Here is a 16,666-nt window from a genome sequence, read left to right as displayed (position 1 = left end):
AGACAAGTTTGTAGTGTTATAGTTTATATTCTCTTTATCTTTACTTCAAGGTTGTTCTCTGTGCTCTATCATTATCTTCCCTCTTTTCCTTTCCTCAGTCTCCTGTCTGAAACAAACAGGAAATTGATTAGACCAGTTCAGACAGCTGAAAAGACAATGCATTTTTTGTTGTTGTTGAAGTTTTGAAATTTGCGGGTTTGGACCTGTAAATATGGCATAAGTGAGAGATTTCCACTCCCAGCAGCATCCTCCTTCCCCTGCAGATTTCCCCCTACAAAATAACACAGAGAGGGGCTATTTAATTTGATACTTCTAATTTTTCCACTGTACACATATCTTTCTTTGTATCTCCAGTGCATAGTACAATGTCTGGTTGTTTGGTCATGTTCAACTCTTCGTGATCCCGTTTGGGATTTTCTTCAAAAAGCAAAGATACTGGAGTGGTTTGCCATTTCCTTCTCCAACTCATTTTACAGATGAGGAAACTGAGGCAAACAGGATTAAGTGACTTGCCCAGGGTCACACAGCTAGTAAGTGTCTGAGGCCAAATTTGAACTCAGGAAGATGAGTCTTCCTGACTCCAGTCACTTCCTGACTGGCACGTAGTAAACATTTAGCAAATGCATATTGACTGATTGTACAAGTTAAGATATACAAGGAAGAAAGATAGGTTTTTTAACCTTGAGTTTAATTTTTGAAAACTAAATAAAATTTTAAAGGCCTTAGAAACCAATGTTAGAGGAGAAGAGAAAGAATTTTATCCCATATAATTCAAACAGCAATTGTCTTTCTGAAGCATCCTTTTTTTTTTTTTTTTTTTTACCTCTTGGGCATCCTCTTTGCTCATGCTTTTTTCTCCCCATATCCTTCACAAAAACAAATTTATGGAAAGTATGTTGAGGCCAATTTAAATCACATCATCCTGAGAATATTTAGTGATGAAACTTGAAGGACAACAAACATATGAAACTGGAGAGGATTCTTAGGATTAGTATAACAAATTTTTCTTCCGTCAGTGACAGTGGAGTTGCTAAAGCCCCTGAATGAAAGAAAGCAGAAATGTCACTACTGGGGGTAAGGGGTTGGGGGGAGGACAGAAAAAGCAGCTGAAATAATACAAGCTGTACACAGAAAAGTTCTGTGCTGAAGATGACACAATTTTCAGAGCACTGAAGGAATCAGTTCTTAAGATATTTGAAACAAAAGAGGATACCATTATTACTAAAAAAGACTGAGAAAATATCAACTGCCTATTTTCCTGTCTCTACAAAATCTTAATGAAGCTAATCTACATACTTATCAAGGACATCCTTGATGAAAATATGAGAATTAAACTTTTTCATACATTGTAAAACACATCCCATCTTTACATAACTTCCTTCAAGTTATAGAGAATATAAAATTCCACCTTTGTGTGACTTTTTAAAAAAATTGATTTTGTAGAGAAAAATATAGCATTAAAGATTCCTAAAAGAACTGTCTTCTGCATATGTTAAAATCATTGATTGATGAAACAAATTTGTTAGTTTTGCTTAGCCTTATTAATAACAAGTGAGACCAAAGGTATTTTTGTCTCTGTTATAGGAAACAGCTGTTACGTGGAAAAGAGGAAGGATTCCTTAGAGCTGGCCAGGTCCTCTCTGATCTGTTTGTAGATGAAATGGTCATGATTATATCAAGTTCTAGGATATGGCAGAGCATCCTAAATGAGATCCATAACAAATGGAGAATTTGGCCTACCCACAAAAGATAATATGAATAAAGAATACCTATTTTTCAAACTATGCTATGGAAGTTGATAGTAACCTTTTATAGTTTGTTCATCAGGATGATGCAAATGAACCACCAGCCAGGTCTTTTGACCAGGTAGAACTGAATAGGATGAAGAGAATGAATTGGATAGCATTTGACAAATTATATAATTTTCAATGACTCCCCGAACTTCTCCCTCAAAAATCTATCTTTTTAACGTCAGGGATGCTACATGACTCCAAAGAAATAAAACCTCATTTCACCCAGAAGGCGATGAAGGGGCACATGGAGAGCTTAAGCAGGCTGCAATAAGTTACCAACAAAGACTTACACATGAAAAACAGCTTGAAAGATGTTATAAGAGAAATGAATGACTAGAAAGAAAACACTCTGTCCTCCACTGGTATCCATTCAACATCAAGAGACATGGAGTAGAAATAGAATAAGCCTCTAGTACGTTAGGTAGATTCCCATCCCCTGGGTAAGATTTACAGAAGAATGTGGACAAGAGTTGTCCTGGATGGGTTTATAATCTGCACTATTGGAATACATACTCGTGTCATTGAGATCATAGATCCATCAATTTATCTTTTACTTTGGTACTGCCATGTGTAAGACTTGTTTTGTTAGATGTGAGTATCATCCACTATAAAGTTAGGTAGTTCTTCCTCACTGTGTTCATGGATAATTGTAAATGTATCCTTGTATGTTGGAATCTTACTAAGAATAATAGCTAACATTTACATAATGATTCACAGTTTCACAAGCACCTTCTGTGAGGTAGGTTAGTATCAGCAATGTTATCTCCAATTCCTAGATTAGGACAGTTGTTCAAATAGATTTAAGAACTTGTTCAGAGTTAAGAAATCCATTCAGTGGCATCTTGGCCAAATGCAGGATCTTAACCTTTCCAAATTCAGCATTTTTGTACTATGCCACATTGCTTTACCACATCTGTCATAGTCTTTGCTAGTAGAGTGTTTATGGTGGTTTTTCACTTGGAGGGAAAGCAGTAGATGTGTTCAAGAATCTGAGTTGAGTACTCAGCTTTATAAGTTAAGGATAGTTGAGTATTCAACTTTATAAAGTTAAAAATATTAAGTGCTTTATACTGTGCTAGGCACAGTATAAAGGTGAATGTTGACCTAGTACTCTGCCTTCAGGGAGCTTACAATCCAGTGAGATTGGGGAGAATATAGTATAATTGTATGATAAAATAAAGTGGTTACTTCAATAGATGGAGTTACGGGTGGAGTGATGATAGTCTAGATAGCATAGAGGATTGACATGAGTAAAGGTATATAGGTGGGAGAAGTTTAGGAGTAGAACTGGGACAAAGTGTTCTGGTTTGACCAGAACAGATTGTATTTGTAAGAAACCAGGCAGGACAGCAGGTGGTAGATTGGATCCAGGTAATGGGATGGCCTTGAATTGCTAGTGTCAGGTGGTTTAAGGGTTGAGGGAACAAAAGATGAACTAAATTTAAGATAGAATACTTCTATATCATATTTCTAAGTAACTTTTTCACTGATATCTTTTTTAAGGTTTACTTTGTGATTTGCTGTGGTCTGACCCAGATAAGGATGTACAAGGTTGGGGAGAAAATGATCGTGGTGTTTCTTTCACATTTGGGGCTGATGTGGTCAGTAAATTTCTGAATCGTCATGACTTGGACTTGATTTGTCGAGCTCATCAGGTATGAAATCTAAAACTTGTTTTGATAAATGTTTCTTAATGTTTTACCCCATCTAGTGGACTTTAATAAGACTTTATTAGTTAGATCATTATTATTAGTGGATTTAATAATCTTTATTCCTTGTAGATACTTAATTTATTTAAACAAGCATTTTATTAAGCGACTGTATGCAAGCACTAAGCTAAGTGCTGGGAATAGGAATAGAAAAACAAAATATCCCTGCCCTTAAAGAGTTTATGATCTACTGAAATAAAAGTTTTTTTAAAAAAATTTTTAAAGAGATATAATGTTACCATGTTTTGTATGCTACTTCCGCAAGCAAAGAATGAGTTTTACATTTTTTAAATAATGTTTTGTTGCATTTTAAAGGGTAAAAATCATTCTTAGCTCTGCCTTACAGAAACAGGCAACTGGTGTTGAACAAACCTGACCGATGCTTTACATAATTAACATCTGCCACTGAATTATTAAGTGTTTACTGTGGTGCCAGACTTTGTGTACAAAAAATGGAAGTAAAGATCCCTGCCTTCAAGGAACTGACATTCTAATGGTTTTACAACCCTCATCTGTCAACCTAATCTCAGACCTTGTAAGGATTGGCACAGATGAGAAATAGATTTCTAATTTGTCTATTTATTTTGTTTTCTTGTGTAATTTTCTGAAAACTTTAAGAAAATATTTAGCCATGTTTTGTCTTGGTTATTTATTTACTTTATTAAAAAAAATCTAACTTCACCATTCTGTTAATTCAAGAAAAGGTTTTCTAATAATTACATGAGAATATTCTAGAGTAAAGCCTCACCTGACATGGCTTATTTCACATATGTCTTTGAAAAGTTATTTTTAGGGTAAAAACCTTTGCAAGACTGTCTCTTTTGCCAGGAATACATTCCCTTCTTACCTTTACTTTTTAGAATTCCTTGTTACTTTCAGAACTTGGCTCAACCAAAACCTTTTGCATAAAGCCTTTCTTAAAATTCCTGTCTGCTAGTAAACCCTCACTTAAATCCAATTCTCTTTGAGAATGAAGTACAGACAGCATCCTGCTAGTACCTTCATATTCAAATACCCCTCCCCATGATCTCTTGTTCATTTTTTATATTAGATGTATACATGTTGTTTACCCTGATAGAACATAAGCTTTTTTATGGCTGGGACTAATTTTGCTTTTGATTTTGTACCCCCAGCATCTAGTACAGTATCTGGAACATAGTACGTGCTTAATAATGCTTGTTGATTATTATAGAGTGATATTTGTCCTGTCTCCTAATGTCAGCTTTTTTAATGTAAATTTTACCAATATACCTTCAGTTTTTAGGAAGAGTGATTTCTTACAAGTATTTGAATATCAGGAACCAGGTTAACTCCAAAATTTAGCTACCAGGGGCCAAATTATGAAATTGGAAACATTTTGAATAGTCTTTTCTGACCTCGTTTTTTGATTTCTAGTAACTTAAGAGACTGAGTATGTTGCACATCCAATTAAACAAGGTAGCCTCTATTTTGAGAGAAATGTTTTATTTTTAAAGTATAGGGGTGTCTTATTTTGTCAGAACAATTTCTTTAAATGTTGACATCTAAACTATAAATGTATTTAGTGTATAATTACTATCATTGCCAAGAATGATTAACAACTTGATAATATATGCATATCAATCACCACTGTTCGTATGTTGGGGGAAATATTTTTTGCCTAGTGTAATCCTTCCCCTCCTCCTTTGCCCCACTACCTTCTTTTGTTTATCTTACCTGCTGCCTGTACTTTTGCTAAGCAGAATAATAAACTTATAAATTATCTGTTCACATTATACCATTCAGTAGCTGCCTGTGTGTTGAGTTATTCCTCTCACATAGCATTGTCTTCTGTCTCCCTTAATAGGTTTCTTAACTGCTCAGTTTTGATCCAAGACATCCCCATGTCTTGGCTCAACACCTTGAGAAAGCCATCTACCTTTGTTTCCTCTCAATTCCTTTAAATCCTTTGCAATCTGGCATCTAGCTTCTTCATTCCCATGAAACTGCCTTCCAAAGTTACAAGTGATATTTTAATTGCCAAATCAAGTGACCTTTTCTCAGTTCTGATCTTCTTGACTTTTTTGGTGGCATTTGTCATTTTTATTTTATTTTTAATTTATGGAATAAAACAAGCATTTTCATAACATAGTACCAGAAAAAGATGATTGTACATGAAACTGCAAATCTACCATGTACAAGTTGCTGTTCCTTTCAAATAGACAACAAAATTATCATGTTAATTTCTTTTTTCCTTCCTTTCCTCCCACCCCACTACCATTACACACACACACACACACACACACACACAATATGTGTGTGTAGTATGTATATGTATACATGTAATATGTATATATAATATGTGATATATGTAAAGTTTATACATCTATTTATCAGTTTTTTCTTTGGATGAAAATAGCATTTTTCTTCATGTGCCCTTTGTAATTAATTTGGGTATTTATAATAGATAAAACAACTTATTTGCTCGAAGTCATTCTTAAAATAATATTGCTGTTACTGTATACAATGTTCTCTTGGTTTTGCTCATGTCGCTCTTCGTTATTTCTTGCAAGGCTTTCCATGTTTTTCTAAAATCATTGAGCTCACCGTTTCTTATAACACAGTAGTATTCCATCACAGTCGTACCACAACTTGTTTAGCCATTCCCCAGTTGATGGGTATCCCTGCAAATTCTGATTTTTTTGCCCCCGCAAAGAGAGCTGCTATAAATATTTTAGAATGTATATATTATTTTCATTTTTCCCTAATCATCTTTGGAAATAGACCAACTAGTGTTACTGCTGGGTCAAAGGGTATAGGTAGTTTAATAACTTTTTGGGAATAATTCCAGATTGCTCTCCAAAATGGTAGGATCAGTTCACAATTCCACCAACAATGAATTAGTGGCCTGATTTTTCCACATCCCCTCCAACATTTGGCACCTTCCCCTTCTATCATTTTAGCCAATCTGGTAGGTGTAAAATGGTATGTCATGGTTGTTTTAATCTGCATTTCTGTGATCAGTAGTGATTTAGAGCATTTTTATGTGACTCCAGATTGTTTGATTTCTTCATTGGAAAACTGCCTGTTCATATACTTTGACCATTTATCAATTGAGGAATGAGTTGTATTCTTATATATTTGACCAAGTTCTTTATCTGTTTTAGATATGAGACCTTTATCTGATAAACTGTCTATAAAATTTTCCCCCGATTTTCTTCTTTCCTTATAATCTTGGCTATTTTTATTAGTACAAACCTTTTTCATTTAATGTAATCAAAATTATCCATTTTATACCTTTATTGCTCTCAGTCTTTTGTTCATAAATTGTTCACCTATCCATGTCTGAAAGGTATATAATAGAGATATTAATTGTTTATGGGTAGGCAAGCCCAATATAATAAAAATTACACTTTTGCCCAAACTAATTTATGTTTTCAATGCCAGCCAATTAAATTACCAAAAATTATTTTACTGAATTTGGGGGAAAAAATTCATTTGGAAAAACAAAAAAATCAGGACTATCCAAGGAAATTTAAAAAAAAGTGAAAAAGAAGTAGGATTAACAGTACCAGATCTTAAACTGTATTATAAGGCAGTAATTATCAAAACTATCTGGTACTGGCTAAGAAATAAAAAAGGTGGATCAGTGGAGTAGAGTAGACATAACAATTTATAACAGCAAATAAACATAATAACCTTGTATTTGACAAATGTAAAGGCTTAAGATTTTGGGATAAGAATTCACTATTTAGTTTAAAAAAATTGTTGGGAAAACTGGAAAGCAGTATGGCAGAAATTGGGAATGGGACCGGTATCTCACACCATTTACCAAGATAAGGTCAGAATGGATACATGACCTTGATACAAAGAGAGATTTTATAAGAAAAATAAAAGAGGATTTGACCACTGTTGATTAACTTTTACCATATACTCTTTGCTCTCTAGGTTTTTGTAACACTGCCTTCTTTTCTCCTTCTTTCTGTTCACTGTGCTTTGTTCCATTTGCTACATATCTTCCTGCCTTGCCTATTGAAGGGGGAGGGGGGGCTGTCCTTCAGAGCTGTCTTAGACCCTCTTCTCATCTCTTTTTATCCTATCCTTCTATCAGCTCCAGCCAGATCAATAATCATTGCTATGGAGATGATTCCTGGTTCTGCATCTCAAGCTCTAGCCTCTCCTGAGCTATAGCCCCACATCACTATCTGTGTTTTGGACATTTTAAACCAGATGTCCCATTGTTATCTCAAATTCATTACTTCTAAAATAGAACGCTATTTTTTTCACCTGTCCTGAACTTCCCTGTTATGTGGGGGGCACAACTTTTTTTCCTGGTCACCCAGGCTGACCATCTCAGTATTACCCATGATTCTTTATCCTCACTCATCCCATGTATCCATTTCATTGCCAAGTATTTCTACTTTTGTGATATCTCATATACGGATAGTTCTTGCTTTTAGTTAAGATTGCATTACACAAATTACACAAATCTGATTCTCCTGGGGGTGGGCAGCAGGAACACCCCATCCTCCACCCTTCACCACGTGGGTGCCAGCAGCACCAGTGTAGACCTGAGCCAGGGGTTCTCTGCTTCAGGCATTGAAGTTGCTCCAGCTAATGGGGGGGTAGGGCGGGGTTGGGGCAAGCACTGTGTTAGGCCCCAGATACTGGAGGTGCTTGGGTTGCTGGGTCTTTGAACTGTGGAGGGGGCAAGAGCCCATCAAGCTTCTTGAGGGGACGGGGTGGTCTGTGGAACAGTCTACTTATGGCAATGATCTATACATTCTTTTTCTGTACAGTAATATAGCTACCTCCTAGTTCAGGCCCTCATCACCTCTTGTTTAGATTAATATAGAATACCCTTTTAACTGGTTTCCCAGCCCCAAGTGTATATTCCACTCAGCTGCCAAGGTGATTTTTCTAAAGCTTAGGTCTGATCATGTGACCTCCTCACTAATGAACTCTGGTGACTCCCTATTTTTTCCAGAATCAAATATAAGCTGCTTTATATGATTTTTAAAAACCTTCATAATCTGGCTTCTTCCTATGTTTGTCACATCATCTTAGACATTATTCCCTTCCATGCACTTTACAGACCGACCACACTTCCCTTGTCAGAAACTGACAAAGTACGATGATAATTATTTGCATTATAAAGGATGTTTTACTTTCAGAAATGGATTGACTTAATACTTTAAAATGACCTTTCCTAGTGCAAAGTTAAAAAATTAAGAGAGTTTGGTTCTCAGAATTTAAAGCCTTTTGTGTTTGGAATCAAATCCTTTATTGAGAATCAGTCACAAATGAAACTAAAGGTTTTTTAGAAATTATAATGTAAAAGTCATTGGGGAAAATCAATAAAGTTACAGGAAATAAGTTTTCTAGTACCTTTTCCAAATAACTTATTAATTTAAACTAATGTTGTCTCAGTATGTAGCTGTGCAATTCAGATAGAAAATTGGAAATAAGAACAAAGCTTTCAGAAATTATTTTTTTACTTTCTTCATTACCTCCTATTTATACCCATCTTTCTTTGAATTGGGATTTCTATGGCTAAACAATGGTGCATGTCCTGAGAGGGCATTCGTTGTTCTTGCTATCTACAGACCTGTTAGAATCCATTCATTCAACAGTAATATATTAATCACTTGTGTGTGCAAAACATTGTGCTAGGTACAGGGGATACAAGGACAGAAATGAAATATCTCTTGCCCTTAAGGAGTTTACATTATACTGAGTAAAACAACATTTATAAAAATTAATAAATACGAAATTCATAAGTAACTTCAGATCCAGGAAAGTGCAGTAACTAGTGAAGAGAACAGAAAAGGCTTTGTTGTAAGAGTGCCACTTGAGCTGCATCTTAGGGGAAGGTAGGGATTCCAAAATATGGTAGAGGGAGAACAGACAAGACTTAACAACTGATTGGAAATATAGAAGGTAAGGCTGAGTCAGCCACTGAAGACAATTATGATTCAGAATCTGAGTGTCTGGAAGGATTATGTCCTCCCAAGAAAGGGATAGATTTTGAGGATGTCATAGGGTTGAGAGAATCTAGTATGCGAGGGAAGGCTACTCCTAAAGTATCTGACCATGAGGTTAACATTGAAGAGTCCAAAAATGAGTATAGAAAGTGGTGTGATTTGTGAATATTCTCCTTTACCACCAAAAGTTACACAGTGCATTCTGAATAAAAAAAAAAAAGTTTTTTCCATTGCCCACTACTTTCGGATTATGTTATTGATCCACTATGTTAATATTGACAATCAGGAAATAATTATAAATTAGCATACTTTATTTTGATAGGTGGTTGAAGATGGATATGAATTTTTTGCCAAGCGACAGCTGGTAACCTTATTTTCAGCCCCAAATTACTGTGGCGAATTTGATAATGCTGGTGGAATGATGAGTGTCGATGAAACTTTGATGTGTTCATTTCAGGTATGGTATTAATATTTAAACAGTCCCCTGAACACCCTTTGTTGGTGGTTTTTGGCTCTTTTTTCCCCCCGGTAGAAGTGTGGTAAACTATTCTAGATGCTGGTATAACCCAAATTAAATTCTAAGCTACCAGTAACTATTTGTAGTTAAGTAAGGCATTGCCTACTTTATAGTTGCTGTATATGTAAGGTTAATAAATATAGTGAATGCTTTTGAAATAATTCTCTTTAATTAAGTAAAAATTATTAAATGGCTGCTGTCTGCAAGGTACTCTGAGAACTAAAGAGGCCACTGCTGTTCCTGCTCTTAATTAAGAAACCTATAGTCTCATGAATGAAGGAGGAAAGGATACAGCGTTTATAAAAATGAATATGATTTCACTATAGAATGTGATAGGAGCAAATGAAAAATCCAAACAAAATAAATGCTCTAAGAAAATTTAAGGAGTAAGAGTTCTCTTTGCTCAGAAGTTAAGTAACTTAGTGAACCGCAGGAAACTAAATCAGCTTTCAGTAAACATTATTCAAAGTAGAAATATAAAGAAAATAACAACTTTGTTCTAGACTTAAAATGTCTTAAAAATTATTATTTGCTCATTTAAAGTAGAATTTAATCTGTTTAACACTGTTAAAAATAGAAATTATGTGTCAAAGTAATAAATAACTTTTTAAAAAATTATATAATATAAATTTCACTGATTTAAACTGCTTCTTCCATCCTCCATTACTCCAATTTGAGGTTATATTGTACAAGTTTATGATCAGTCATGCAATCTATTTTGTGTTAGACCAATGTCTTATATCAGTTTCAATTCAACAATTATATGTGTACTCAAATACCCTATATATATGTGTACCCTAAGTAGAGGTTATTTCTTGTGATATTGATTGAAATACAGAATATGTACCTAAAACAGTGTAGACATATGTTGGAAGACTATTATGCGAAAGTACTATATATAATATTTTATGTGAAAAGTTTTATTTTTCATTTTCTTATTATCATTATTTTCATTATTAATGTTATTGTCCTCGCTGAGATTGGTGTGGGGGAAGACTACTTTATATCTAGACCCATATGGTAGTCCTATAGTAATTTGAAAGAGTGATCCTCCCTAAATTATTATGAGAAATTTAACTTCTCCACTAGGGAGAATAAAGATAATCATAACTCTAAAACTTTTTATGGTTTTACTGATTTTTTCCCCCACAGGATCATAGAATCTAATCCACCCAGGTTTTAGGATAAAATCATAGAGTCATGGCCTTAGTCTAATCCCTTAATTTTATAATTGAAGAAATGTGGTTCTGGGGAGAGCTTACCCAATTTAACCCATTAACTTACCCAATATCATACAATTAATGGCACAAAAAATAAAGAGTACTTGAATCTTCAGCTTTCTAGTATTTGTACATACCACACTGTCTCTTGATTTATTAGAACAACAAATTAAATTTATTAAAACAACTTAAACATATTGTAGGTAGGCCAGGAATTAAGTGTTTTGACATAATTTTTTTTATTAGTCTTATTAATATGTAGTGATACTGAATAAAAACATGGAAACTATGGGCAGAGTGATTTTCATCAGGAAGGTATGCTCCGTCATATGAAACTACAAATAAAAAAAGTTGATAGTCACATTTTAAGGAGCCTTTCTGATTTCCTCTTTTTGAAGGTATTTTCTTTAGATAGGGTTAAAAAATATTACTTAAAATTTCTTTCATCACAATATTTTATCATAATTCTTATGACATTTTCTTGATAAACTCCTTACTACAGATACTAAAACCATCTGAAAAGAAAGCCAAGTACCAGTATGGTGGACTGAATTCTGGACGTCCTGTCACTCCACCTCGAACAGCTAATCCCCCGAAGAAAAGGTGAAGAAAGGATCTGTGTAGAGAACCCATTAGATCTGTCAAGGACAAAACTCCGTAATATATAAGTGTGCACTGTAAAACCATCCAGCCATTTGACACTCTTTATGATGTCACACATTTAACTTAAAGAGACGGGTAAAGGATCTTCATTTTTTTTTCCTAGTAGAAAGATGTGCAACACTGTATTGTAACAAGTATACTCTGTTCTAATATCCAGCAAAGTTAAATCCAGATTCAAAAATACCCATTAAGGTTCCATATGCACTTATCATGGTTTTTAAAGTTGAAAAGCATCCCAGTTAAAACTAGATGTGATAGTTAAACCAGATGAAAGCATGATGATCCACTTGTGTAATGTGGTTTTTAGTGTTGCTTGATTGTTTAATTACTTTGGGTTTGTTTGGGGGGGTGGGGGGAGGTTTGTTTTGGATTTTTTTAAGCTAGAATAATGGTAAATGGTTTTCATTTTCCCTAGATTTTTTGGAAGTGAAATGTGGGGAGGGACTTTTAAAAACAGCCACTGACTTATTTTCCCTTGCTTATTGAGCTGTTTACCTGTTTAACTTAGTAAATATGCAGCCCGTTATACTTTTTTAAAAGGATAATATACAGTGATAGTGAATAAAAACATGCAAACTCAGTCCGATCTAGTAACTTAAGCAACTTGACTGAGCAATCTGACCAGCCGACAGTAGACATTTTGCTTTTTACTTAAATTGCCACTGATTTGGACTTGCGCACTATAATATTTTAACTTATTAATGCTATATTGTGCAGTAGCATTTCATTTAACTTTAAGATAAGGCTCAAATAGTATTACCCAATTAGTTAGTAATGTGATTATGTGGTACCTTGGCTTTAGATTTAATTAGCACGAAACACCTTTTGGCATGCTTAGCTTTCAGGTAACACCCGCACCTGCATCAGAACATTTTTTTGTAGATCCCCAGAATGTGAGGATCCTTTTTTGATAAGCCTCAGAAAGCTGATACTTTCTTTTTAAAATTTTCCTAAAGAAGGGATGTATTTAAATGGATGCTGATTGGTGGGATACTGTCAACTATATGATTATTGGGTGCTTAACTGTCTAGTATTGCCATGTGGATGTTGTATGCGATTGTAAGGCTTATATCACTAAAGATTTTATCCTCCTGGATTTTCATGATCAAAGTTCATACAATATTACTGTATAGACTTATGCTTTGTAGTGTACTATAGTAGCAATAATTTCTGTACATGATCAAGAGTTTATTGCTATATTTCTTTTACTGTTCTTTTTCCCCTCCCCTTTTTTAGGGTTAACATTAGCAAATGGCAAGGTGTAAAAAAGTCATTTAAAGTTCTTAGTAAGATGAAAATTGCAAGACACAGATTTGTGGTTCTTTACTGAATGTAATTATAAAGGTTTTTATTGAACGTTGTCAAATTTATAAGCTTGGAGAAAGATACCAGATTTATAATGCCATTCTGAATGTGCTACAATAGATGTAAAACTCTTTATTATTGTCTTTGAAAATGTTAAATTGAGGATTCTAGTAACTTAACATTTGAATTGGCACGTTACATAATGCAAGAGATATTTGATTTTTGACACAGTGAAAAAGTTCTTTAAAATAGATGTCTCTTTTCTAATTCCATTTTGTTTTAAAGGCGTATTTCAAATGTAGTTTTTTTTTTCCATTTAGTAAAAGTTGTCTAATTGATTTGAAGCCTGACTGGTTTTTGTCTTTTTTCTTTCCGATGAACTTTTAAAACAAACAATAACAATCACAACAACACACTTTTCTCCGAAGGACTTGTCATTATAGACTTGATGTGTGCTGGCTCGGTGCCTCTTCAGAAAAATGTCTATACTATAGATTCTATAGACTATCTATTTATATCTACATACATGTAGATATAGATATCTATGTAGCTGTCTATACAAATACATGTAAACATACATAAAATATGTAAATGCTACTGACATTGCTTCATTCTTGGTATACTGGGTTAAATTTAACAACAGCACTTTGTCTAACTTGATTTTAAATGTCAATTTATTTAAATAGTAATCAGAGCTGAAACTGAATAGTAGACTCTTCAAGGATTTTGGATTCAGTATATTTTTGGTGTGGGTATATATAAGGAAGGCTTGGAAATTGTGTTTTAGATGGCATAGAAGATGGAATAAATTGTATCTTTTGTTAACTGTACATAATACATTGAAACCTCATTAATTCAAATTCATTTAATTGGGAATTTGTAATAATTCAGATAGGATTGAAGTTTACCTTTATACAATCTATGAAAAAAGATGACTAACTATGTGAATTTTTATAGTATAAACTAAACTAGGAGGAGGAATCAGCTAGATTATTCGGGGAGTGTGTTAGCCTACTTAAGAAATTTTTTAACCCCTCTTAACCACTTTAGCAACATCATTTGCATATAAATAATGTGTTCATTACAAATGTTTATCTACTTGGCTACACTGTTACATATTGCTATGTACTTGAAAGTAATAAAACTTAATTTCTTTTTTTAACAAAAGTCCTATAATTCTGGTGTCACTAATTCAAACTGTTCCCTTACCCCCGGCATTACAGCTTAAAATATAAGGCTTCAGAATAATAATAATCTTCAAAACTATGAGTTTACATAAATAGCCCAAGTAACATTGCCAAAAGACAGCAGTGACATTTTTAGGAATATGTAGGTGGTCTTTTTTATACATTTTTTGTTGTTGTTAAAAGAGAAGTATGACTTTGCTGCTTTATCTTCCATTGTGTTTTCCCCATGTTGACCATGTCCAAACCAATGGATTTCAGTAATCATCTAAAAATAGCAAAGATCTAACATTCTTTGATTCGTGGGATCATAGGATTTAAGGTTGAAAGGACCTCACAGATTATCTAATCTACCCCAACTCCCAATACTTTCATTTTGTAGATGCAGAAGCTGGGTCATAGGTTGTGATAAGATCATTGTATCATTTTAAATTCTACTTTTAAATATATATCATCACCAAATCCAGTCAGTTTTCTTCAAAATATCTCCATTATTCATCTTCCTGTGGCCACCACCTTAACCCCATGACTAAATTAGTGCAGTAGCTTCTTCAGCTGGTTCCCTACATCAGTATCTTCCTTCTAATCCAAGGAATTTCCAAACTTTGTCAGTTCCTGTGCTCTTAGTTGTAAGTGTTACCTACATCCTATTAAATATGAAAAGAAATTCTTGAGTTTAACATGCCACATACATTTAAGAAATGAAAAGGATTAATTTTTCATAAAGCTCTATTTGGTACACAGTGTTTTTCCACTAGCACTACTACTCTGAGAATATTTCAGTAGGATGTTATAGATATTTGTCAAATATTCTCCATACTTATTTCTTAAGGTTCTCATAACCTTTGGGATTATATGTATCCCAGGTTAGGAACCCCACCTCTAATCTATCCTGTACATGGCAACCAGATTTTTAACTTTTTGTTGAAAAACTTAGTTGTTTCCTGTTGTCTGTAGGATCAATTCAACTCATCTTTGCATTCAAAGTCATCTAAAATTTATTTTACCAAAAAGTACAGTGTAGTGTATTGGGAATTGCACTGCATTTAGAGTCAGAGAATTCAAGTTCAAGGCCTGGCTCTGTCACTAGCTAATTCTATGACCTTGAGCAAATTATTTAACTTCTGTGGACTTCAGTTAATTCATGTAATAGAAGAGGCATAGGTTATATGATCACTAAGGTCCCAATGTGGCACTTATACATAGTATGGGCAAATGCTATAGAAATTCTGAAAGAGAACATGGTAAGGAAAAAGCTTCATGGAGAAGGGAGGATGGGTTAGATTTGGCGATAACAGGAACCACATAAAGAAAACTGAAAAGGCAGACCTGACCAATTCATAGTTAGAATGGTTAGATATAAAGTTGAGAGTAGCCTGGCTGGAATATAATGGAATTTTGCCAAGAAACTAAAACTTGAGAATGTAATGTGGAACTGGAATTTGGGTTATATTGGATAGGTAAAAGAAGAACAACCACCTGTGTTTGGGGAGAATAAAGATGTGAATATAGCAGTTGTATGCAGCTTGTGTTAAGAGAAAGACATGTCTAGGGACTTAGAAAGTAGGCTATTATAAAATCCATGTATAAACTAATGAAAACCTGGACTGGCCACCTTGATTGAGACAGCAAATATAGACAGCAAATAAAGAAAGGGTTTGGGGAAAAACGGGCTTTCTCTCCATGTTAAATAACAATGCAGAGCTGCATATAAGTGCCAGATAAGTACTCACATTTCAGAGATTTCAGATCAGCAAGAACTGTAATGTGGAAAACAATAAAACAATTTATTGATAGAATGTTTATAAAGAAAAACCATTGTAGTTGAACAGAGTTCCACAGCACTATCCCCAGGGGCTTTCTTGTTTAGAGATTAGCCAACATTCCTAGAGTGATTCTTTACTGTGAGAAGTAAAGGAATGTTTTAAAAGATGGTGAAATTTGAACTGACACTTGAAAGATGAGTATAATTGAGAGAAGTGAAGAAAGGTATTACAAGATTGGGAAAATGGTGAAAATTTAAATGTTAGGGAAGTGGAAAACAGGAAGTGTGATTAGGGGGTGGGAGGGAAATGATTTGATGCCACAGACCTGGATTGCCAGGCTGAACATTATTCTTAAGATCAGGGATTCAGCTTGGGGTCTGTGGATTTTATTTTCATATTTTGATTACTAAATATAATTAGTTTTCTTGACAATCCTATCTATTTTATTCATTTGAAAATATTCCGTGAAGGTGGCCATAGCTTTCACCCGACTGCCAAAGGAACCTCAGAGGGGTCTATGACATAAAAATCTGCCTTAGGCAGTGTTAAAAAAAAAAAAAGTGTATT

At 34.2% G+C, this 16,666-nt stretch overlaps 1 protein-coding gene across 1 annotated transcript in view; it reads left to right on the top strand.

Annotated features, from left to right (window-relative positions):
* The window catches only part of PPP1CB (protein phosphatase 1 catalytic subunit beta), a 76,341-nt gene extending 62,025 nt beyond the window's left edge, over positions 1 to 14,316 (top strand). Inside the window, exons 6-8 of the mRNA XM_027850464.1 lie at positions 3,297 to 3,448; positions 9,767 to 9,901; positions 11,684 to 14,316. Of these exons, the coding sequence (XP_027706265.1) occupies positions 3,297 to 3,448; positions 9,767 to 9,901; positions 11,684 to 11,788 (392 nt within the window). The 3' untranslated portion in view covers positions 11,789 to 14,316. The remainder of the gene's footprint in view (positions 1 to 3,296; positions 3,449 to 9,766; positions 9,902 to 11,683) is intronic.
* Positions 14,317 to 16,666: the final 2,350 nt, after the last annotated feature.

The sequence above is a fragment of the Vombatus ursinus genome, unplaced genomic scaffold, assembly GCF_900497805.2.
Source record: "Vombatus ursinus unplaced genomic scaffold, bare-nosed wombat genome assembly UNPS02009062.1, whole genome shotgun sequence".
Classification (NCBI taxonomy): Eukaryota; Metazoa; Chordata; class Mammalia; order Diprotodontia; family Vombatidae; genus Vombatus; species Vombatus ursinus.
Note: the sequence above shows the minus strand (reverse complement) of the source record. Positions and strands in the feature narration are given on the sequence as shown.